The 24,376-nt window shown below is 34.2% G+C and overlaps 1 protein-coding gene across 3 annotated transcripts in view; it reads right to left on the bottom strand.

The window, feature by feature from the left end:
* Nucleotides 1-5,278: 5,278 nt before the first annotated feature.
* USP25 (ubiquitin specific peptidase 25) overlaps nt 5,279-24,376 on the bottom strand; it is a 135,122-nt gene continuing 116,024 nt past the window's right edge. For all 3 annotated transcript variants that reach the window (XM_046002388.1, XM_046002389.1, XM_046002390.1), the window contains 6 exons: nt 17,772-17,950; nt 15,581-15,659; nt 12,502-12,581; nt 8,454-8,577; nt 7,013-7,208; nt 5,279-6,697 (listed from right to left, as the gene is read on the bottom strand). In XM_046002388.1, coding sequence (XP_045858344.1) covers nt 6,525-6,697; nt 7,013-7,208; nt 8,454-8,577; nt 12,502-12,581; nt 15,581-15,659; nt 17,772-17,950 — 831 coding nt within the window. In that variant the 3' untranslated portion in view covers nt 5,279-6,524. The remainder of the gene's footprint in view (nt 6,698-7,012; nt 7,209-8,453; nt 8,578-12,501; nt 12,582-15,580; nt 15,660-17,771; nt 17,951-24,376) is intronic.

Below are 24,376 nucleotides of genomic sequence, written 5' to 3'. Positions count from 1 at the left end.
TGTGGTTTTGAGGCTGGGACTCCACAAACTGCATTTTCCTGACCCCCTTGCCTGCTGTATTCCATTTAGATTCTGCCAGTAAATACTAGAGAGAAGGTGGAAGTTGGGAAGAGGAAAACAAGGTTTACTTCTTTGTTTTTGCTTGCCAGTCCTACCAATGTTGACCTAAGAATGCCAGCTGATTCCAGTCTTCAACTATTTTTGGAAGGTCTAGAACTATCTTCACTGCATCCCTCAGAAGTAGCAAGAGCAGGTAGGTGGTGAATGATCTCAAAGGTTTGCACATCAAGTCCATGCAGACTCCTCTACAGGACCTCCAAGGTTCTGGCAACCCCAACTTTTCCTTTTGTTTCCTCACGCCTAGGAATAGTGGCTACCGCCTGAAGTTAGGATCTCCAGATTGTCCTCTATGTCTCTACTACATCTCCTTCGTTGAAATACCTAGTGTGGGCTCTCCTGACACACACATGCTGCGAGAGGTGCTAGCTAAGAGTAGATGCAGTAAAGTGGTCAATGGCGGGACCAAGATAAAGACATTAATGCTAAAGACTGGTTTGCTCAGGTTAACACTTTAAAGGTGCCTGAATGTTCTCATGTTGTCAATAAAGGAAAATGTCCACATCGGCAAGGGTCTTCAGCAGCTCTGCCCAACAGAACTTTCTGTGGTAATAGAAATGTTCTAAAACATGTTATCCAATGTGTTGCCAGTAATCTCATGTGTCTATTGAGCATTTGGAATGTGACTAGTATGACTAAGTAATTTTAACTTTATTTGGTTTAAATTTAAATAGCAACATGTGGCTAGTGGTTGTCATATTGAACAAGAGAGGTCAAAGATGGCTGGCTAGAAGGCCAGAGAACCTGTAAGACTAGAGTACTCTATTAAGTTGCCAGATAATTTAACAGATGCTGAGGTTACAAACCCAGGATACTCTCTCTCTCTCTAAAGGAGCTCTGTCCAGCAATGGAAGACAAACATGTAAAAACCTCTTTTGAAAGATTATTCTGCCAACAGCGTAGAAGATGGACCATAGGGGCAAGATCAGTGTGACAAAGAGCCCAGTGTATCAACTGTGTTTCAACTAAAACAAAGAACTTGACAGTTCTTTGATTCAGGAACAAATCTAATTGTCCAAATTAAGAGATGAGAGATCTCATTAACAGTGCTAGTGAAGAAATGCATGAGCAAGGTATTAACAATTCTGACCTGTTGAAACTTGCTAATAAATGGGAAATAAAAGTAGAATTGAGAATAATTCCCCATGTCTGGATTATTATATCATTCACCAAGGGAATATAAGAGAATTAGGTTTGGAAAGAAGCGATGAATTCGGTGTTCATGCAAAGTTTGAAGTGCCTATGAATTATCCAAGTCTGTATGTTGACCAGACCATAGGAAACATATATGGATCTAAAACACATGAGTTGGTTTGGTTAGAAATTAGAGACACAGACCTGTGAATCATCAGCATGCAGATAGTTCAAGAGGACAAATTAGTAGACACAACCATCCAGAAAAGGTGAGTTGGAAGGGAGCCAAGGACAGAACCTTGACAACACTCATATTTAAGGAGTAGGAAAAATAATGACGGGAGATGCAGGTAGGAATGAGGGTAGCCCAAAGAGGCCTGTCTCAGGAAGGCAGATTCTGAAAATCAGGAGTGAATAATAGTGACAAATTATACAAAGGATGACAATTATTGAACACTTACTATGTGGCAAACATTACCCCTAAATTTTATTTATAGAAAACCATTTACACTTTTAAAAAAGTCCTATAAGGTAGGTTATACTACAATCCCATTTTACACATGAAGAAACACAAAAAGGCACAGAAAAGTCCAAGAGTAATAGCTGGGCAAGTAAACAGCTGACCCAGGATCCAGACTAGGCAGGCCGGTTCTAGAGCCTACACTCTTAACCAGCTGACCCAGGATCCAGACTAGGCAGTCCGGTTCTAGAGCCTACACTCTTAACCAGCTGACCCAGGATCCAGACTAGGCAGTCCGGTTCTAGAGCCTACACTCTTAACCGCTCAGGAAAGAGAGGCAAGTTCAGTCAGTTGGGACTGAAAAACATTTGAGCACAGCTTTGGCTAGAGCACGTACTAAAATGGGTACACTCTATGGCTGAGGGGGCCATCAGCAAATGTAAATCCATTGCCTTTTCATGCGACATACAAGAATGCAAAAACCAAAATTTTCTACCCTCGTTAGCCAGGCTCAATTAGTCTCTCAGGGTAAGGGGCAGAGTTGATTCTTAGAAAAATTAAAGCTGGAGAAACACCTACCAAACGTTTCAAACTAGTTCTCACTTTTAAAGTCTTTCAAGAATCTACATGATAGATAGGACCAGCCACCTTTTTTTAAAGAACACTCCTCATGTGCCTCTGATGCACAACCAGGGTTAAGAATACTTGCCTCGCATAACAAAGAACATGGAGGACATGGGGAGATGGAGAGGAGAAGGGAGTTGTGGGAAATTGGAAGGGGAGATGAACCATGAGAGACTATGGACTCTGAAAAACAATGTGAGGGTTTTGAAGGGGCGGGGGGTGGGAGGTTGGGGAACCAGGTGGAGGGTAATAGAGAGGGCACGTATTGCACGGAGCACTGGGTGTGGTGCAAAAACAATGAGTACTGTTACGCTGAAAATAAATAAATAAATTTAAAAAAAAAAGAATACTTGCTCGCTCTAGATTACTGAAAAAGTGAGAACCATTTGCTAAAGGACAAACTGATGTTTTACAGGCTTTGGGCTGGTATAAGGCAAAAAGTAAGCTTTCTGAATTCTACAGAAGAGCAAAGTATGTCCCCCAAACAATGGATGTGCTTATAACTTTTAATATGTAAGTTTATTTTATGCTATTTGATTTTATAATTTCCTCATTTAACAGTGGGTTACCAATAATATCCATCCTTTATTACATCTTGGTTAAATAACTGTCAATGTATGGGTATGGAGGTTAAAGGTGAAGGGTATCATACCCTATGGTCCCATTTTCTTGGCAAGGAAAAGGAAAAATCATCCTGTTTTACTGGAGCTGGCACTGAATAGGAGGTGGAGGGTGGCAGTGGTTTGAAATAGCCATTGAGAAAACCTGTGCATAAAGAGAATGAGGATACTTGAAATTCCAGTGTGTATGCATGTGTGTATTCAACTGCCTATAGAGTCCCTTCAGTCATAACTCATCTACTTTTATTACTAGTGTCATTGTTTTTATTATTTGATTACTGTCCCTTCTAACAAAGCTCATTAGAAAAAGAAGGAACTGAAGGCCAGAAAGTATAGAAGGATGCATAAAATGGATGACCCCTTCCTTTTCTGACCCCCCCAACCCAACACTTTTGTGTATACACTGCATAACGTTACGCAAACATGGAAAAATATGTGGCCACAATGGTTAACAGTAGTTACCTCCGGGCTCAGGGTGGACAGGGGATGGAAAGGGGAAGTGGAGTAGGCAAAAATAAAAACACTAGCAAAACAGAAACAGATCCATGGTACAAAGTGGAACTGATGGCAGGAAAAAAAGAGAGAACCCACATAAACAAGGGCAGATCAACATAGACTATTTCATTTATACAGTGGAGAACTGTTCAGTGAAAACACACTGAACTGATACTGGTTAGATGAATGCATTGTAAGCAATTCCTATTCTGGTTTTCTCTAACTTTAAAATAGTTTTTAGAATACAGTGAGAGTAAAAGAATAGAGCAGACAGAAGAGCAGAACTATAGATCCTTGCACTGTAATCGTGAGTCTGAAGGGAAGAAGCTCCCACACTGTTCTTTCTGGAAAGGAGGTACATAAACTAGGCTGTCACACACTATGGACTGAATTGTGTCACCCACCCCTAAAATCTTATGTTGAAGCCGCTCCCCGCAATGTAACTGTATTTGGAGAAAGGGCTTTTTAAAAAGACTGAATGAATAAATAAAATCTTAAAAAAAAAAAGGAAAAGAAAAGAAAAGAAAAGGAGCCCCTGGGTGGCTCAGTGGGTTAAAAAGACTGAGTGAGGTTGTAAGTGTTGGGGTCCTCACCCAGTAAGACTACATTCATGTGAGGGCGCAGCGAGAAGGCTGCTGTAAGCCAAGGGAGAGAGGCCTCGGAAGAAACTACACTTGCCCACACATTACACTTTTAGCTTCCAGAATTGTGAGAAAATAAATTTGTCCTATAAGCCACCCACCTGGTTTGTAGTACTGTTATGGAAGCTTTAGAGTAATATACGTACTTGGATGAAGTTATCATGGATACAAGTGCTATTTAATCTGCTTAATGATGTACGATAAATTAAAAAAAGATGATTATACAAGGCTATCTCTACTCACTGCTGGCAAGCATCTGAGTGACCGTACCTTTTGGGGATGGCAGTAGGATGCAGAGGTACAAGTCAACAACTCTGAATCATAAACAAAGACACTGAACTCTGGAGAATTAGGTGTAGGAGGGGAAAATCCACCATAGACTGAATAAATCTAAAACTAAGAAAACAAATTTTTAGTTACTTCCTTCAAATTGCAACTGAGGGAAATACTGAGAAGCTTCCAACAAACAAGGGATCAAAAGTAAATGGAAGTTAAACAGCATCAATTTAAGGTGCATACAATGCTACTGACCGTTTTACCTAGTGTCATGGTTCTAGTTTAGACAGATTGAAAGTTACTGATATAAAAACAATTCGTTTCCCCTGGTCTTCAAAAAAGGTCACATTTTGATATAAGTACTTCAGGTTCATTAGTAGGAATGAATAAACTGGCTTTTAAGTAGAAAGTCAGTACAATAATAATACTTACCTTCAGCATGGGCCACATCTGATTTCCTGGATGTGCCTTGTGAAGGGAGTAATTTCCATACGGTGTCTGAGCACTTTGTGTCTCAGTGGTCAATTATACACAGAAACACAACCAATCTTACTATTGTCAGAGAAGATCGTAAAATACTGATGATACTTTACAAATGCTTTGATGATACATTTGGAGTTTTAAAAACTTTGGACAGGACCTGAAAACCAATGTAGAATACTACTACTCAGTAGAGAATTTGAAATCTAAACCAAAACACATTTTGATAGCAACAATGTGCAAAATCTAACCTCACAACACAAACAGTACTAATTCCTTGTCATTAATACCTCAGTAGTACACTGGTACCTTGATAAGGAATATTATATAATGGCTTAATATTTCCTTCTTCCTCCTCTGTCCAGGATCTCTATGAGAGGCACTTACAGAGAGTTCTAGCTTTGACGACGCTATAACAAACATACACGTAGTATAATGATATATTTTACTATGCTACAAAGTATCATTTATAAAGAAATTTTTATAAATTCAAAAATAGGTTATTGGTAACATGATTACCTTTAAAGCATTGATTTTCATTCACAATATGACTTCATTAATCTTAAACAGCAGTTCCATCTACAAAATGTTCTACAGCTTTTTCTTTTTGAAAAGGAGGAAAATAGAAGCAGGTAAAGATATTCATAATTTCTGGTTCAACAATATCAACTTCATTTCACAGCATCGATTAGTAGAGAACATTTCAATTAAAGTGGTATACAATTTACAAAAATAGAATGATTATATAATGCAAAACATTGTCCTCCATTATGAAGAATGTGTGTGTGTGTGTGTGTGTGTGTATACACATAAACAGATTTTTTATAAGTTTCACTATTAAATAGCCCTTATTCAAGTACTTTTTTCTGGTATCTCTTGAAATAATCACCTTGCTATATTATTTGTAAATACATAAAAAAATAAAAGGTTAATCTAAGAAAAAGTTAAAAGTTTCAGTGTGGTTGACTTAAATATCAGCCGTTCACTTCAGTGAAAACCTGATTTGAATTCAAAACAGGTTTAGGTGCCATACTAAGTTTAACAACTTAGTCAAAAATATAGATATATTTAAGTGTCAAATACTTAGTAAATTTCCAACGTGCTAACAGAGAAAAATTAAAAGTTTGTATTAATCTATTCATCTATTCATCCAATCTTACACAATCCCCAGACAAAATTCACTTATATAGAACTAAAATGATCCACTAATATACAATATACCTGCTTACAAACACATAGGTAGCCATAAATAAAACTTTATTCTTTAATTTCATTTACAAGCTACCAAGTATTATGTATCATACACAGTGCTGAACACTTAAATGGCTGTAGTCGTGGAAGGATCCAGACTGAATAGAAAGCTGTAGATAAAGAAAAGATAAAAGCAAAGTAATACTGTAACAGAAAGGTGGCAAAAGCATGGTTTTGCCATAATGAAATCAATCAGATTTGTAATTATACATCAGTTCTGGTTTAAAACAAAGTCTGAGCGCCATGCGATTCTCAGCTTTATTGTTTGCAGTCTGGCTAAAGTCTGTATAGTCATTTTGTCTTTTGCAGTTATTAAAATAAAAAAGTTAAAAACTATAGCAGCAACAAGCAAACCCTGTGACAGGAAGGCAAGGGTTAAGAACTAAAAAAAGTTTATACAGTGTGTTTAGGGAAAGTGTGTGCAGTTTATCTTCCATCAGCAGGAGTTCGACTGAGGGACAACATGATTCGGGCAAACCGCTCACAGAGTTCATGTGTGGAATATGAAGGTAACTTCGGTGGCTCATGGAAACCTTTAATCTCAGTAGAACAATCAAGCAGTTTTGGTAGAAAATCTGTCAGCTTCTCTTGGAGGTTTGCTGTAAATACAAACAATTAGATGTAGATAAAGATAGAGAGGGAAAGAAATTATCATCTTTAACGTGATTTATTTAGAGTGGTCAACTGATGTTTCATTTCAAAATATGCAAAATAATTACCATTTGGTGGAGAGAGATAAAATATAAATGGCAAGGCAATGTATACAACTTGGTTTGTAAATAAGAAAAAAAAGTAATGATGTCAATGTAAAAATATTACAGAATATAAAAAGTGATAAAAATAAATAACATCTAATTCTAACTGTGCTTAATCCAACAACTGAGGTGTCCACCAGTAGTGGTGGTTAAACTTACACTCCATTTCTTGTCCAAGATAGGAACACCAACGATTTCTCATGTCTTCCACAGCAAGTATATCTTTCTCTTCCATTTCATCCACCAATAACAAGGGCAAAAATGGGACAATAAACTCATTCATGATAATCAGACCATTGTTTACTTCTCGATCCTCTCCAGATTCAAATAGTTCTGCTGCTTGCTCATTTAATTTCTTAATGCAATGAGGAAAAGAAAAAGAGTTTTGTTTCTTTTCTTTAATTAAATAAAAATACTTGTGTTAATACCAAAAACAACATAGTAAGTATGTTTACAAACAATATTAGAACAAACAGCAATTGGGAAAAACAATCTCAATCTACTCTAGCAAGAAGTCTCCTAGAAAAAGCTGTGCATATAATAGTAACAGAAACAAAAACCTTTGAAACTGGCCAATTAAAGAACTATCCTCCATGGATACAAACCACTAACACTTCAAGTTTTAAAAAACTCAAATGCAATAAAAGCAACTGAGAGAAAAATAGTTAAGATCACAACCTCCTAATATTCTCATTCAAAAATTTTAAAGACATACTGCAGACTACAATTAGTAGTTTACAATGAAGAAAACACTTCAGCACACCTACTTAAAGACGTTTAAAGTACACTTAAAACATGTAACTTATATAGGTTCAAAAATCATACATTCTTGAATACTTTTGTGCATATGTGTGTATTCTGTATAGGAAAAAATCATAACTTAGGTGCTCAAAATATGTAACAGAGTGATGTTAACAGTTAAGAATGAAACTCAATCAGAAGAAATGTATAAAGATGAAATTTTTTATTTTATACATATTAGCTAACTAGAGAAATAATAACAAAGTACTCCAGACATTAGAAAGTAATCTAGTGCAAAAAACAACAAAACAAAACAAAAAACACACCTGTTAAAAACATTTTTTTAAAGTTTATAAAACAACGGCAGTAATTCTACACATGGATAATAAAAATTTGAGAAAAAAGAAACTACCAATGACTAGGTGAGAAAAAAGGATACTGTATTACAATGATCTTTGACATTATATATACCAAACATACGATTTAGAAAAACTCAAAAAAATCTATTATTTTTCTGGAATAATAATGATTCCTCATGCTCTGTGAAGCACCTCTTCTCTCCCCAAGAAAAGGAATGAAGAAATTTAAATATAAAAATGTAATTATTTTGATCCCATTTTAAGAACATTTCTGGTTTATCACCTGCAATATTTAGGATCAATAAAAAGAAGAAATGATAAAGAATTGGGTACATTCTCATAATCTCATAATCTTAAAGAATTATACCCAGATTATAGACCTCATCATGATGCTTTCCCCATCAGAATTTATAGTCAATCACTTACACATGAGTCTGGAAAATGTATTCAATGTAAAATAAAATGAGCAAGCAAATACGACCTATGTATATTCAACTTACTAGCAAACATTCTCTTCTATAATGTGATATCAATTCTTCATCATGTCCTCTGTTTGGGCCTTTGGACAAGAGTTCCTTGTTATTCTGATAAGCACAGATAAGGAACAGCAGGGAATCTATATAACTTAAAAATTAAAAGAAACACATAGCATTAATATTTCATTTTTGTAAAAAAAAAGTCAGCTACAGTTGTAAAATATTTTAAGTATACATTTGTTTTGATTATACAGAACATTACAATAAAAATATCTGATGCACTGTAAGCCTGAGAGCACCCTTTTAGCAACAGCCACATATGAAACCAGTTATACAGTTACGTCATAAACTAAAAAAAAACAAAAAAACAAAAAATGGAACTAGGAATTAAGAAAAGACTGGGAAGGAAAAGCCCGTAATTGTTGAATTTAGATAGTTCTGGTCTTCTATGGAAACTGTTTACCTCAAATCTTCCATTTACAGTCAAAATTAAGACTGAATGAAAGCCTAGAATCTAATTTTTTAATATAATGTCATTTTTGTTTCAAGGAAGGATCAGGTTACTCTAGGTTTTTTTGTTGTTTTGTTGTTTTTTATCACAAACATCATTTGTTTCATTCAGAGACCAGTCAGGTTTTTTCTATATCTGGGCACAGTTCTCATCATAAAAAGAAATGTAATCAGTAGAGGGGAGAATATCTAAAGGAGACTCAGTGGAAATAGAAAGGGAAAAGAATCCTTCTAAATCTGAAAACTCTAGTGGAACACAAACAATAAAAAAGCATACTAACATAAAAGCTGACATAAAAGCTTTTATATTCAATATAAGTAATATTAGTATGTTACATTAATGTAAGCCTAGAAGTCATGAAGTTCAAGCTAAGTTTTAAAAAAGAGGAGGGTAAAAATGTTTGAGTATTCTATTTGCCTCTAAAATAATTATCCTCTCTTAATATGCTGTAAGAAATAAATACAGCTATATATTTGTATAACTTAAATATGAACAACATAAGGGGTCTCCTTTGTGTGAATTTTTCTAATCATAACATACCTTCTTATGGATTAATTGAGAAAAATTATAACATCCTAAAAGGTGAAATAGTATAAAGAAATACTTTTAAAACTCTAGGTTACACTAAGTTTTACTCATGTGCTCAAATATAAATCAATTCTATACTTTAAATGTTAAATGTAGAAATGAAATTAATGACAACTCAAGTTACATACTGAAACTATTTCATTAAAGATAAGTTATTTCACATAGTTTTTTGAAAAGCCGTCTTCTAGGAATTCGTTTTTGAGAAAACTTACAAAGATGGCATTTTATTTTGAAATACTATAAACATAACCTCAGCTAAAGACTTTGTTTTACTTACGAAAGGAAAAAAAAGAAAGGAGTGACGGTAATACTAGATGTTTTGCACCACTAAATTAAGGTGGTCTGCAGGTACAACCACCTTTCTTTTATAGCCATTAAGTTCCTATTCCAAATGTCATGAATGTCATTCAGGGAGACATTTGTATTTGGCCTTCAAGACCGGAGTCACCTAAGAACAGCTCTAAAATGATGACCTTGTTCCAATTTTTCACTGAAATACACAGTTCCCATATTTTATCAACAACCTCTAAAGTGCCTACAAATCTATCTTCAAACAAGTCAGAGTAAGACTCAGTAGTCCAGGTACAACATCCACATTTTTTAAAGGAAAAACAAGACCATGTAGTCCATAGATTCTCTTTATCCTCATTTATACTATTATAAAATTATGGTTCCTAAAAACATGATTTCATTTCACTACTCTCAGACTTGACAATGGACTGTCAATCAGTATTCCATTCAAGGCTTTCAAGTGCTATGTTTTTATATTTAAAACAAAGACAAACTTTCTAACCTGCTAGCAGTGGTAACTGCCACATTTAAAATATAAAATTAACATTTCTTTTTATGATATTCCATAAATACTATTTGTCACCATTACTAATTTTCCAGTTGAACTTTCCAGTTCAGTAACATTTGCCATCCCAGAATATTTACTTTCTGAGTAAGTATATATTTGAGAATAAGCAAATTATGAAATTAAAACACACTTTCAAGTTATATCTCAAAATCCTTTAACAAATGTTAACTAAGAAAAGCTAATACAGAAGTTAATGCAGAGAGCAAGAAAGTGACAGTTTCATCTTTTTAATTCTTATTGAGAAAAATAAATACTTCTTGTACTTACCTGACTTCATTAAATTTTATAAGAACAGAGATCTCTATTTCAATTTTTCTCTCCCTAGTTAATTGTGTGACCTTGAAAAAGTTACTGCATCTCTATGGAGACATGTGTAAGTAAACACAGTTTCTTTGTCTATAAAATGGAAATCCCTCATTGATCTTAGATACTCTGTTCAATTATAAGATCACACTACTATTTTTCTCAGAAATATTAATCTTAGATATCCTAAAGTGAACCTGAATACTTCTATTAAAGAAATAAAACTCTGACCAAAATAAAATAACTCATAAAATGGAGCTACTGATTAATCAAAATACTTTTCTATTTCAGTAACCAAAGTGAATTATCTTATAAATTACAAAGTATTTGTAATGAGCACTGGGTGTCGTATATAAGTGATGAATCGCTGAATTCTATTCCAGAAGCCAATATTGCACTGTGTGTTAATGCATTTAAATTAAAATAAATAAATTACACAAGAACTAGTACTTTAATAATTTGTGTTCAAGTATTAACATATTTTTTAATTCTGGGTAACTTCTAAAATTTGTAAGTGTACAACGGGTGGCACTGTGCACTGTCCCACAAACACAGCAGCACGGTCCGATGGAACTTTCTACAGGGAGTGCTGTGTCCATGCTGGCCAATACTGGAGCCAAACATTCAAAATGTGGCTGCTGTGTCTGAGAAACTGAACTTTTAGTTTTAAAGTTCTTCATTAAATTTAAACTGTCACATGTGGCTGGTGGCAATGAGGATGGCCAGCACAGCTCTAGAATAGCCTGCGCTGTCATTTAAAAGCAAAATTCCATTCACTTCTCAGCGGAGGTTTCCTATACTTCCTACAAAACAAGAAAAGGAATTCAAGGGGCACCTGGGTGGCTCAGTGGGTTAAAGCCTCTGCCTTCGGCTCAGGTCATGATCCCAGGGTCCTGGGATCGAGCCCCGCATCAGGCTCTCTGCTCCGCGAGGAGCCTGCTTCCTCCTCTTTCTCTCTGCCTGCCTCTGCCTACTTGTGATCTCTGTCTGTCAAATAAACAAATAAAATCTTTAAAAAAAAAAAAAAAAAGAAAAGGAATTCAACAACCCTTTTACTTGAATGCACTGTTAAAGAATATTTAAAATATAGCACTTTCTAAAAAGAAATCACTAGTCAAGTACATTCATATTAAAGAATGAATTAAGAAATATGTGAACAACATGTAAATGCAAACTAGTGAATAATGTGTAGGTACATAAGTCAATATGCATCCTTCTTAATAACATTTAAAAGTAAATAATAATATAATTTAATAAGTAGAAATTCTTTTAAAACCATTTTTAATTTAAATGAAAAATTATCTAAAATGTGTTTGCAGTCCACAATACTCAGAAGACCAGTGATCAATTCTCTACAGTTATATTTTTACAGTAACTGCAAGTTTGGACAAAGAGATTAGAAACACTATTTCTGCTCTGAAGTCAAGATTAGACTCAGAAAGAATATGAAACAGCTGGAGACTGAAGGCAAATGCCAGGGAATACAAAGAATTCCTAGTGTTGGGCCACAAGCTTCTTTGGTCCCCAGAAAAGTTCTAGGCTTCAACGTAATCCTATTGCATCCTAAATTTCAACTATAGTATTTAAGAGCTGATAAAAAGATTAATGCCAACCTTACAGATTTAATTGAAAATCGAAAATATACAGGGTATAGAGGAACTCTCTGTACTAATTACACAACTTCTCTGTAAATAAAACATAATATTAAAAGTTTATAAAAAATATGCATTGTAAATAAAATATTGTCTATAGATGAGGTTATATCCAGATAGAATTAAGTACAAAAATAATATCTGACCACTATGCCTTACCTTTCTTTTTGAAAATTCTCTAGCCCAGTTATGAGATACATGGTTGTTTCCCTGAATTTCCGATAATCCTGATGCCACTCCTATAGGTGAAAAAAAATTTTAAAAGAATGCAGAGTAGGATATTAAAACCACAATGAAAACTGTTCATAAAGTAATGCATTGTTCCCACAACTATTCAAATTAACAGTATCAAAGAATTCAAAATTAAGGTAAACTGGACCTAAATTAAGACTTTCAATTTTGATACATAAGATTACTTCATTAGTATAATAATAAATGTAAAAACTATTAGAAATTAATGAGGAATTAAATAATGATTCACTATAGCAGAAATACAAATGCAGGATAATCTATCATGTTTTCTCTCAAAAATTCTTTTGTATAATGGTATATTATTATTATTATAGATGTACATCACACTAGATGTTACATCACACTAGAAGTTACTACTCTAACAGAATGAATACTGAAGACTATTATATGATGAAAAATGTTAGGGAACTAAAAGAAAAATGTCGTAATAAATTTATTAAACCTTTTAATTTTATGTTAAATTTTATTTTACATATGGTAGCTGAATAGTTTATTCATCTGAGATATGGAGAAAAGAATTGAAGCATGTCACATTTCAACTGCCCTCCCCCCAAAAACCCAATCATTACGCATGTAATAGGACTTAATTCAGAACTGACCAAAATCAGGACTTCTCTTTAACTTACTAAGAGAAAAACAAACAAACAAAAACAAACACTTTGAAGGAAAATCACAACTAAATTCAATACAGGATTTAAAGGAATAATTAAAGTTAGCTTTTCTGGAAAAGTATTCAAACTGCCACTCTATTGTCATTAGACTTGCCTGAGAAGTTGTGAGTAAGCTTTTTCTATGAAGACCTAGCCAAGAAGTGTTTTAGGCTTTGCAGGCCATGCAGTCTCTGTTGTCAGTATTCAACTCTGAGATGTAGTGACAAAACACTCATACCCAATATGTAAACAAATAGCTGTGTTCCAATAAAACTGTTTTATAAAAACTGGTGGTGGGCTAAATTTGGTCTGTGGGCCAACGTTTGGTGAGTCATGACTCAGCGCGAGACAAAGATATGTAGGACACACAGAATTCAAAAATGTGTCATGTAACTCTGTGTAAGATTTAATGGTTCTGCAGTTAGAATATGGGGAGTGCTCAGAACAAAAAATACGTTGAATCCAATTGGATGAAGCAACCCTGGGGAGAGACTGCAGAGTCAAATCGTAATTAAAAATCAAGACCATAGAACTTGAATCTTGGGGACAAACAGAGCAAGGAACCCACTTACTTGTCATCTCTGGCATATATCATGTGTACATTTATTTGTGCATATATTCTCAGATTTTTCTATTCTCAGATTTTTCATTCTACTATATTGTTCTAAATTACCTACCCTTAAAACATAATGGTAAAGAATGGTACCTCCTGATTTCTAAAATAAGCTTTCCTACCTTGTTCTTCAAGAATGTCTGAGCTAGACTCGGATGTTTGCATTTCATAAATTTTTTTAAGTTTTACTTAAGTAATTTTTACACCCAACGTGGGGCTCAAACTCATGACCCCGAGATCAAGAGCTGCACGTCCACTGACTGAGCCAACCAGGCACCCCCCCATAAAGTTTTTGAAATCAGCTTATCAACCTCTATCAGACAACTTGCTAGAAGTTTGATAGCGACTACACAGAACCAATAAACTACTCTGGGGTAAAATGACATCTTTACAATACCAACTTATCCAAACATAGTATGTATATCCATTTACTCAGGTCTTCTGTTAACGGCTCCTAAAGTCATGCCATCTTTTGCTAGATTTATTTCTAGTTACTGCACACTTCTTGATGCTATTATAAATGATGTCATTTTTTAAAATTTCACTTTCTGATTATCTGCTGCTGGGTTAATGGAACAAAACTGGTGTTTGGCAGGTTTTACATGTTGCAAAACTCTCTTATTATTTCCAATTAATTTATCTGTAGATTTTGTTTGTATTTTCTAGGTGTAAAATCTCCAAACAATAACTATTTCTTTTTCTCCAATGTTTACTTTTTGCTTATTTTTGTTGACTTGCTGCCCACTTGGAATTTCCAGGACAATTCTGAATAAAGTGGTTGCAGACATTCCCATCTTTCCTGATTACAATGCTCACAATTCTATATATTTGCTAGTTTTGCTGTTTTTTGAGACACTCTTTAGGAGATTAAAGTTGTTGTGCCTTGTATTCCAGGTTAGTAAGGATTTTCATCAAAAATGAGCATTTTTTGTATATGTTAATGTGGTGAATTACAATAACTGTTTAAGGGAATCTAGAATAATTAAATTCGTAAATAGGACCAAACATTAATCAAAACCACTATGAAATCAACTTAAAATTCACTAGATTTATAAATTTAAAAAGACAATGTGTTGGGACACCTGGGCTTAGATGGCTAAGCGTCTGCTTTCAGCTTGGGTCATGATCCCAGGGTGTTGGGATCCAGGCCCTTACTTCTCCCCCTACTTGTGCTCTTGCTTGCTTTAACAAATAAACGAATAAAAAAGTTTTTTAAAAGGTAAAAAAAATACAATGTATAAAGTTAAATTTAAAAGTCTGAAAGAAAACTAGGTGTTTGAATTGATAAATTTAAAAAAAATACTAATTTTAAAACCAAAGTTCACAAGGAGAATTTTGTGTACAAAATTACCATAAGCATGATATGAGCATTCGTGCGTGCTCTCTCTCACATATACAACACTGTCCCATATGACAGATGTATTGGCATACAACGATTAAGGCAAGTTTGCAACTTCCTCCCCAAAATATCTGATGATGCCAAGAAAGGAAAAAGTACAGCACAGCTTCATTTGGAGAATGCAAGTTCTGTTAAATTTTTTAAAAAAGGATGCAGGCTGTGTTAACCATGCTATAATTTGCTAGCTGTGAAAATTCTGGGCCAGTTACTTTACCCTCTCTATACCTTATTGTCTCCTGTGCTCAACTGTACTGAAATGAAAGGGAGATCAGTGAACTACAGAATTCCTCAATCTATAGTTTAACCTCTCAAAGGGCACATTACCTCATATTCTTCCAAATTTACTTCTTCAGGTTTTATCATTTCAAGTTTGGCTTGAGCAACTTTCATTATGTTGTGACACCTTCAAATAAAAGAAATGCATTCCTAAATCAAAAGCAAAATTCATAAAAACTGAAAATTATGTGACATAAAACTAAACTACCCAACACATATGAAAATAAAATCCATTGTCACTAAGCAACATTTTGAGGAAGCAACTCCCAAATAACCTTAATTGAAAATGGTTTTAGATCAATGTTAGATAGTTACAAAATACATAAAGAAGACAGCATCAATAATTCTAACTCAAATTTATGATGTTATATTTATATACGGTGTTTAAATTATATTCTATCAATACATATTGCATAAGTAAAAAATGAAATTTTTTTAATGATGTATATCTAAGAAAGCCTAAGAAACATTAAATCTCATTTTCCCCTTTCAAATGGCATTTCTCCATTCATAAATAGCAAAAAAAGAATCCAAAATGTGGCTATCATTTCAGGTAACAGAGACATTCTTATGCATAGAACCATTGTTAAAGAAATCTCTGCAGAATATATTTAGCTATCACATAGATCTCACTTTATCTTTCAAGTGTAAGAGAAATTAAACTACCAAACAATTTGACCAATTTCCAGTCCCCAGGACAAAAACTGCAGAAGAGTGAAAAGTCAGTGTGATTACCCCACCAATATTTTCTCCATATTCATTGGAACGTGGTGTACCAACAACCCAATAGTAAGAGTCATAATCAGTCATATTTCTGAGCGATTTGTGGTGCGGTTATACGTAAAATAAGTGAAGCTCCCACTACTACTAATAAAACAGTAATAGCTAACAGTCACTGAGCACTGTATTGTCCATCAAATACTGTTGAAGCCATTTACTTTATTATTTCACTTAATCTGAAATTTCACAGTGGACACATGGTAAAGCAGGAATTTAATCCTAAATGCTTTGCTTTCCATATATTCTCCTCTGCTATACATATTTTTAATTTTGAGATATTCATGAAAAGATAATCATTGATTTCAGGATTAAAATGGACAATGAACTCAAAGAAAATATAAATGTTTTGTATTCTAAAAATAACATCCAATACTTGGATCTTTACCCAAGGCCTAAATTTCTTTAATGGAATTCATTCTGACTAGGTGATATTTTAATTTTCTAATATTACTAAAAAAAAAAAATTCTAGGGACTTTATACAAATTTCTATGGGAAAACATTTTTGGGTAAACCAAAATACAGTAGATCCTTAAACAACATGAGTTTTGAGGGTACACTTACACACAGATTTTTTTTACAGTATTGTGTTTTTCCTTATGATTTTAGTAACATTTTCCTTTCTTCAGCTTACTTTATTGTAAGAATACAGTATATAATACATATAACATACAAAATATGTATTTATCCACTTTCTGTTATCAGAGGCTTCCAGTCAACAGGAGGTTATTAGCGGTTAGGTTCCGGGAGAGTCAAAAATTATACACTTTATGTGCAGATTTTTGATTGCACGGAGCTTCAATGACCCTAATCTCCACACTGTTCAAGGATGAACTGGAATTTAACCATTTTAAGACTTCTCTTGATATCAGAGGATGTTAAACTATTTTATTTGCGTATACAATTAAATACTTTTCTCTAGTGATTCCCAAACAAGGTAATTTTGCTCCTCAAGGGATTATTCGGCAATACCTGGAGACACTGTGGGTTGTCACCACTTATGGAAGGTGCTATCAGCATTCAGCAGGTAGAGGTCAGGAACACTGCCGAATATCCTATATGTTATTGGTTACCCCCACAATAAAGAACTATCTGACTCAAATATACAATAGTGCAGAGATTGAGAAATTCTTTATTTCTCTAAAATACTGAGTTCCCAAAGGGCAGTGATTATATTATATTATATTCTCCTGTGCATCTTTATGTTGCTTAGCTCAGTACCTTGGTCAATAATTACAACACACTAAAACAATAAATATTGCTCAAACTTTTAAAGGTCATGACTATAAACTCCAAGAAAATCACAAAGCAACTGTACAAATTAAGTGAAGTCAAGTTTTGTGCTCTATTTATTCTCTTTGTCTAGGTTTAAAGAAACATAAAAAAAAAAAACTGCACAGAAAGCTATTTTAAAAAGACATTTTGAACATATGAGTTCATTATTTCACATTTTTAAATTACCTTTCATCAAAACTCAAATTCCTATCTCCAAATTGTTCTAGCAATGTTTTCTCAATGATTTTCTTTGGTGCTTGGTTCTGGATAAAATAGACCACTACATGATGTAAACGATAATCTGTTTCTGGTGGGGTATCTTCTTGGGCCAACTTAACCAATCTTGAATACTCCAACTTAATTGCCTAGAAAATGTAACAAAATGTCAATTTTGGTTAATTATAATGATTAAAATCCTTCAATATTATAGCTTTAATTATTCTTGTGTTCAAATACATTTTTTTCTTTTAAAGTATAACAAACAAGGTAGTACATCTAAACATACTGCCCCATATTCCATAGCTTAAAAGGATTTTCTAAAACTGACCATATGTGTACTTCCTTATCCCTTCACTGTAGTGTTTTTTTGTTTTCATGTAGAGAAGTAGTAAACTAAACAAGAGACCTAAGCGTACTATGTGAATAATTTCATAAATCTTAGCAGTCTGGTCAGTCTACTCAGAAGTATCCTAAGACTGAGAAACCTCTTATCCTATGCTTTCTAGTATCAGTTTCATGTGTATTTTGAAAAGCTGGCTCTTATATGCATAATATCACTATAATTACCTTTTAAAAGAGTCTAAATAAGTCCTGAGACTGTAGGGATCACAGAATGAATCCCTTGTTGCTTCAAAAATATTTGAATTTTATATCTGTAAGAATTAATTAATATTATCATTGTTATCACCTTATGCTTGAACTTCCTTTTTCTTTATAAACAGGACACCTCAGAATTTATAACTAATTATAACAGGAAACAATACTGATACATGTTTCTACATATGAGCAAACCATTTGGAAAATATTGGCTCATAAAGAGATAAATGTAGGGTTATCTATCAAATACTGCTGTATACAAATAACCTATATGATTAAAAATACTTTTCATAATAATCATTTATACTGGACTTATATCTAAATCCTAGCTCTATTAACCATAAAAATTTGGGGGCCACAAGCAAAATAAGTTACAAAAAATCAATTCTATTAGAAAGGTTTGTTTGTTTTTATTTTTATTTTTATTTATTTATTTATTTTTTTATTTTTTTAAAGATTTTATTTATTTGACAGAGAGAGATCACAAGTAGGCAGAGAGGCAGGCAGAGAGAGTGAGAGGAAGCAGGCTCCCTACGGAGCAGCGAGCCAGACGTGGGACTCGATCCCAGGACCCCGAGATCATGACCCGAGCCGAAGGCAGCGGCTTAAACCACTGAGCCACCCAGGAGCCCCTTGTTTTTATTTTTTTAAGAAGTATCCCTTTCTTAAGCAATTCCTGGCCAAACAGATACTATGATATATTTTATAGAAGGGAGAAAATATAACTGACAAACACTAAATGAAACATTCTAGTTATATATTCTTATATTTCATTAAAGGGAAGGCTAATAAGTCCTTTCTATATAACTTAGCACTATAAACAGAATTATTACCTTATAGCTAAAATAAATTGAGTTCTCTTTTTTTGGTCATACATGCTGTGGTTAAAAATAGCCATGAAGGGGCGCCTGGATGGCTCAGTGGGTTAAGGCCTCTGCCTTTGGCTCGGGTCATGATCCCAGGGTCCTGGGATCGAGCCCTGCATGGGGCTCTCTGCTCAGCAGGGAGCCTGTTTCCACCTCTCTCTATCTGCCTGCCTCTCTGCCTACTTGTGATCTCTGCCTGGCTCAGGTCATGATCTCAGGGTCCTGGGATCGAGTCCCGCATGGGGCTCTCTGCTCAGCGGGGAGCCTGCTTCCCTCCCTCTCTCTCTCTCTCTCTGCCTGCCTATCTACTTGTGATCTCTCTCTGTCAAATAAATAAATAAAATCTTAAAAAAAAAAAAAGCCATGAAAACTATATTTTGACATGTAGGATCATATTAAGGCTCACTTCAATGTATACCTAACTAGCATACATAAGCTTTGCTTAGAACTCTAAAATCCTCCCATATTCCCAATTTGAAAAAAAAGGCGCACATATTCCTTTAATAACCAAACTATACTAAATTTGAGAATATAAAACAAAAAAAAAATCAGTAACTGTTCTTCCTTATTATGGTTTTCAGGCAATGACTGCCATAAACTATTCCAAGTTCTTTTGAATATTTAAGTATTTCAAGGTATCATGCTTTTGGCCAAAATCAGTATGACCAAAATAAAATAAATTTGTATTGAGCCTCTTAAAGTCATTCTGTAGGTTTAGAGATGAGAAATTATTAACACTAAATGGTTACATATTTTTTTAACCTATATTCAAAAGAGAGATTGTATATTTTTCTTAAAGAGCAAAGAGGTTTCTATTAGCAAGCTGGAATACATAACCCTCTTTTATTCTAAAATTATGTTTATCCCTTAATTTTGTGCTATTTAAGATTCTCCCAATTTGCACAAGTAAATGCCAAAGTTAAAATCCATATTTAAACAAGTAGAGGTAAAAATGCACATTTAAATTTCTACAAGCGATTTTTTCAAACACATAAAAAGCACGTTTTCACCAGCACAAATTAAATTTTTCAATTATTAATTATTTTTATTTATGAACGTCCTTCTAAAAAAGTTCTCTGATGTTTAAAATATACTGCAATCATATCTATTCCTTCAAAATTTCAACAGATGTTCCATGCCAGTATATTTAGCCGAGTTCTTCACTATTTATCGTCACAAGCAAAGTTAACACTGCTGAGTTGTCAGTTAATTCATATAACTTCCTCAGAATCTTGCCCCAGAAATGTGTTTGTCCTTTCCATACTCTGGATGCCTCTGAAGGTAATTATTTAAGTTAACTACTACAGATACTGCAAAGAAACCACCAAACATTTACAGAATGAAATGTAATACTAGTCATCAGGTAGGTGATAGAACTGCTTTGCAATTCATTTTTAAAAGTCTCTTTCACCAGACCTTTAACATGGTCCTACTATTCAGGTCTAAAGTTACCTATTCTATCTTACTTCCTATGACTCTTCAACAAAGACTTCCTTCCACTTACGTCAGGCTTGTCTCCCCACCATGCACCCATGCCCTTGTTTCTTAAGTTCTCCTAATACATGATGTCCTTTCTTGTCTGTTCCCCATCTATCTATAGATGACCCATTCAATAAGACTAGTTTCTTTCTCTTTTGAAATCTTCAGTTGCAAAGATCCAAATGATTGTACCTAGTCTTTTCCTACCTTTCCAAATCATATTACAAAATCATATTCTAAATGTGTAATTTTAACAGACTTTATTTTGCTGTAACTCTATACATACAACAGAAGATACCAAATATATAAACATACAATATATTCTGGAGACAGAAAGGTCTAAGGGAAAATCAGACTAAGAATCAGAGAGCGAGGTATACTATTTGTTAATTGTGATATAAAGTAAGTCACAAACTTCTCCAAGTCTTGATGCTCTTATCTCTGAAAGAAGGTTTGTTGACTTCACAGAGTGTATGTATGTGTGAATGTGCTTATAAATTAAATGTTTATCGGCTATTTAAAAAAAAAACTGGCAGTGTACCAAAAGACAGAAGAAAACCTACTTCAAATTCCAGGGGATTGTCATCATATAAGCAATATGATTTGATCACAGTGCAATACATACAGGAATTAAAAATAAAGACAACTCCCAAACTAAACTCTTAGGAATTAAAATAATACTGTCTTAAATTATTCTTGGGCCAAAAGAATCAAAATCATATTAATATTGGGATTATAGGATATCAAAACCTATAGGATATAGGAAACTTCCAACTTAACCAGTATAGAAAAAATGCATTTCAAGAAGCTAGGCGGGAGAAGAGGAGAGGAAAGAAATTAAACTACAGGTAGAAAAATGAAATAATGTGGCAATTAGATAAAAAAAGATCCAAAGTCTTTATTTCCAAAAAGCTCATGGAAAACCAACATATGGGAGAAAACTCACCACCACGTATCCAGAAAGGTGACAAAAATACCAAAAAAAAAAAAAAAAAGAGCTTTACAATTTGTTTAAAAAATAATACATATGACTTTATACCAAAAAACTACAAGTTTTTAATTAAACAGATGATCATCTAGGAAAATACAAATTACCAGAATTGCTTTAAAAGGTACAAAAACTACCAGGTCTTTGAAGAGACCCAGTAAAGTTACAGAAGAACTGAAAAGATTGCTCAAGATCTGGACCCAATAAAGGAAACAGGCCCACATTGTTTTAGAGCTGTATGGTTACGTCAAGTCTTCAAGGAGCAAATAATTTCTCTAACTACACTACTCCAAAGTCTGAGAAAAGGGAAAAGCCTCCTTAATGATTACACAAGGCCAGCATAATCTGAATATAAAATATTGACAAATATGAAAAAGGACATTGGAGATCAAATTATCTATGAACATAGATGCCAACACTCATCTGTTTTTTATAAGCTACATTGTGTATAAAAAGAATATATAGAAACAGACAGTGTTTACAATGTTTAAAAAAGGGGGGTCAATGTTGAAATCTTTACATTCTAAGAGTTAAAGACTACAATCTTTCAGAAGAAACTCTCTTTTAACTATGAATTTGAAAAAGTGTTTTTAAAATTGTAAAGGGAAATCTATAAAAAAATACTATACATCATACTTGAAAATAGAACACTAGAGACACAACCATTAAAATCATCTTCATATTTAACTACATTCTGAAGAGTCTGGTTAACATAATAAAAACAGAAATGAAATAACAAGTATGATGGAAATTATCCCAATTATGAGATAATTATTCAGAGCCAGTGTACTGAAATAATGACATGAATCAACTAAAAAAATAAGAGCCCAATAAGGTAACCGGATTCAATATAAATAAAAATTTAAAAAATTTAAAAATAAAAAAAAATTAATTAGCTCTCCCACTATCTACCCTACCAGAAACTTGGTAGAATAAGTAGGAGTAAGTGCCTCAATTCATAAAAATAAACTTTTTTTTATACATCTAGGAATAAATTAAACAAGAAAGGTATAAGACCATTAATAAAGTAAAATTGTAAAACATACATTCAATTGAGGACAGTGCCCGGATATTAGCAGTAATAAATGTGTCTTGCCATGCCCATCAAGGGAACGGGAAGAAAATTACAGGATAGTCATACAATGGAATACCTTGAGAATGAACTACAACTATATCCAGTAACACAACTAAAGCTCCAAACATGTTGAGTAAAAGCAGCCAGACAAAACAAGGACCTGTAGTGAAAGATTCCAAGTGTATAAAGTATAAGAACACTTTCTTATGTTGTTAGACGTCCAGGGAACGTCTTCTTTTGGGTGGTGGAAGAATGTAATAAGTGTTCCAGGCCCGACTGAGAGTTAACATGGACATGTTCACGCTGGTCCTTGATGGAGCTGCTCACTCATGGGCTGTACTGTTTGGCATGTTTTATGCTGTCATAAATACACTTTTACAACTTTTGAATACACAAAAGCATAATAAAAATAGGCATTTTAGGGGCACCTGGGTGGCTCAGTGGGTTAAGCTTCTGCCTTCAGCTCAGGTCATGATCTCAGGGTCCTGGGATGGAGCCCCACATCGGGCTCTCTGCTCAGCGGGGAGCCTGCTTCCCCCTCTCTGTCTGCCTGTCTCTCTGCCTACTTGTGATCTCTCTCTCTCTGTGCCAAATAAATAAAATCTTAAAAAAAAAAAGGGGCATTTTTTTTTTAATTCTATTTATTTGACAGAGAGAAATCACAACTAGGCAGAGAGACAGGCAGAGAGAGAGAAGGAAGCAGGCTCCCCACGGAGCAGAGAGCCCGATGTGGGGCTCGATCCGAGGACTCTGGGATCATGATCTGAGCCGAAGGCAGAGGCTTTAACCCACTGAGCCACCCAGGCGCCCCAAAAAGGGCATTTTAAAAGTCCGAAAAAGGTGATAAAGTTATGTCAACTAGGAACAACTGCTGGACCACCAAGAAAAAGTCTCATGAATACAGAAGTGTTCGTACTTCATTAAAATCCTAAGGACACTTTAATAGGCATAGGCCCCTTCCCCCCAAACAAAAACAAAAGCAAACAAACAAACAAAAAAAACCCCACACGAAAACATTTTAATGTCTTTCAAAGTAAATAAAATATACAAATCCCATGAGTATGACCCTCCCACTGCCACCACTGTACATAAACATACAAACAACAAGTACTTTGTGAATACTTTCCTTCTAGCTTTTTATATTTGCTCGTCATAGCAGTCTTATACTGCCTTTCTCTAAATTTCATCTTTACATGACAAAAGCTTCTCTCTTTAAACCACTAGAATTTGGGAATTTTCTGTTAACAGTGGAAACTGACCATAATATCAACTGGGAAAACAGCGCAGGTAAGCATCTTGCCTCATTTATTCTTCCAGCTCTGCCTGCCTATTAACACTCATACTGTGTGTTTATAGGGAGCAGACCCCCATGTGCGAGGGCCTGTGGTTAACATTGTATCTGAGAGTGAGTTGACGACTCCCTCTAATAAAGAGGTTAAACCTTAGCAAGCCAACTTACCCAGATGTAAGTTTCATTCTCCAATTTATCTTTTTATAGTAAAAATCAACATTCATCACATGGTTTACCACCAGCAAACATATATAACATTTTAAAAACTGATCTAAC

This window comes from Meles meles, chromosome 4 (assembly GCF_922984935.1).
Source record: "Meles meles chromosome 4, mMelMel3.1 paternal haplotype, whole genome shotgun sequence".
Classification (NCBI taxonomy): Eukaryota; Metazoa; Chordata; class Mammalia; order Carnivora; family Mustelidae; genus Meles; species Meles meles.
Note: the sequence above shows the minus strand (reverse complement) of the source record. Positions and strands in the feature narration are given on the sequence as shown.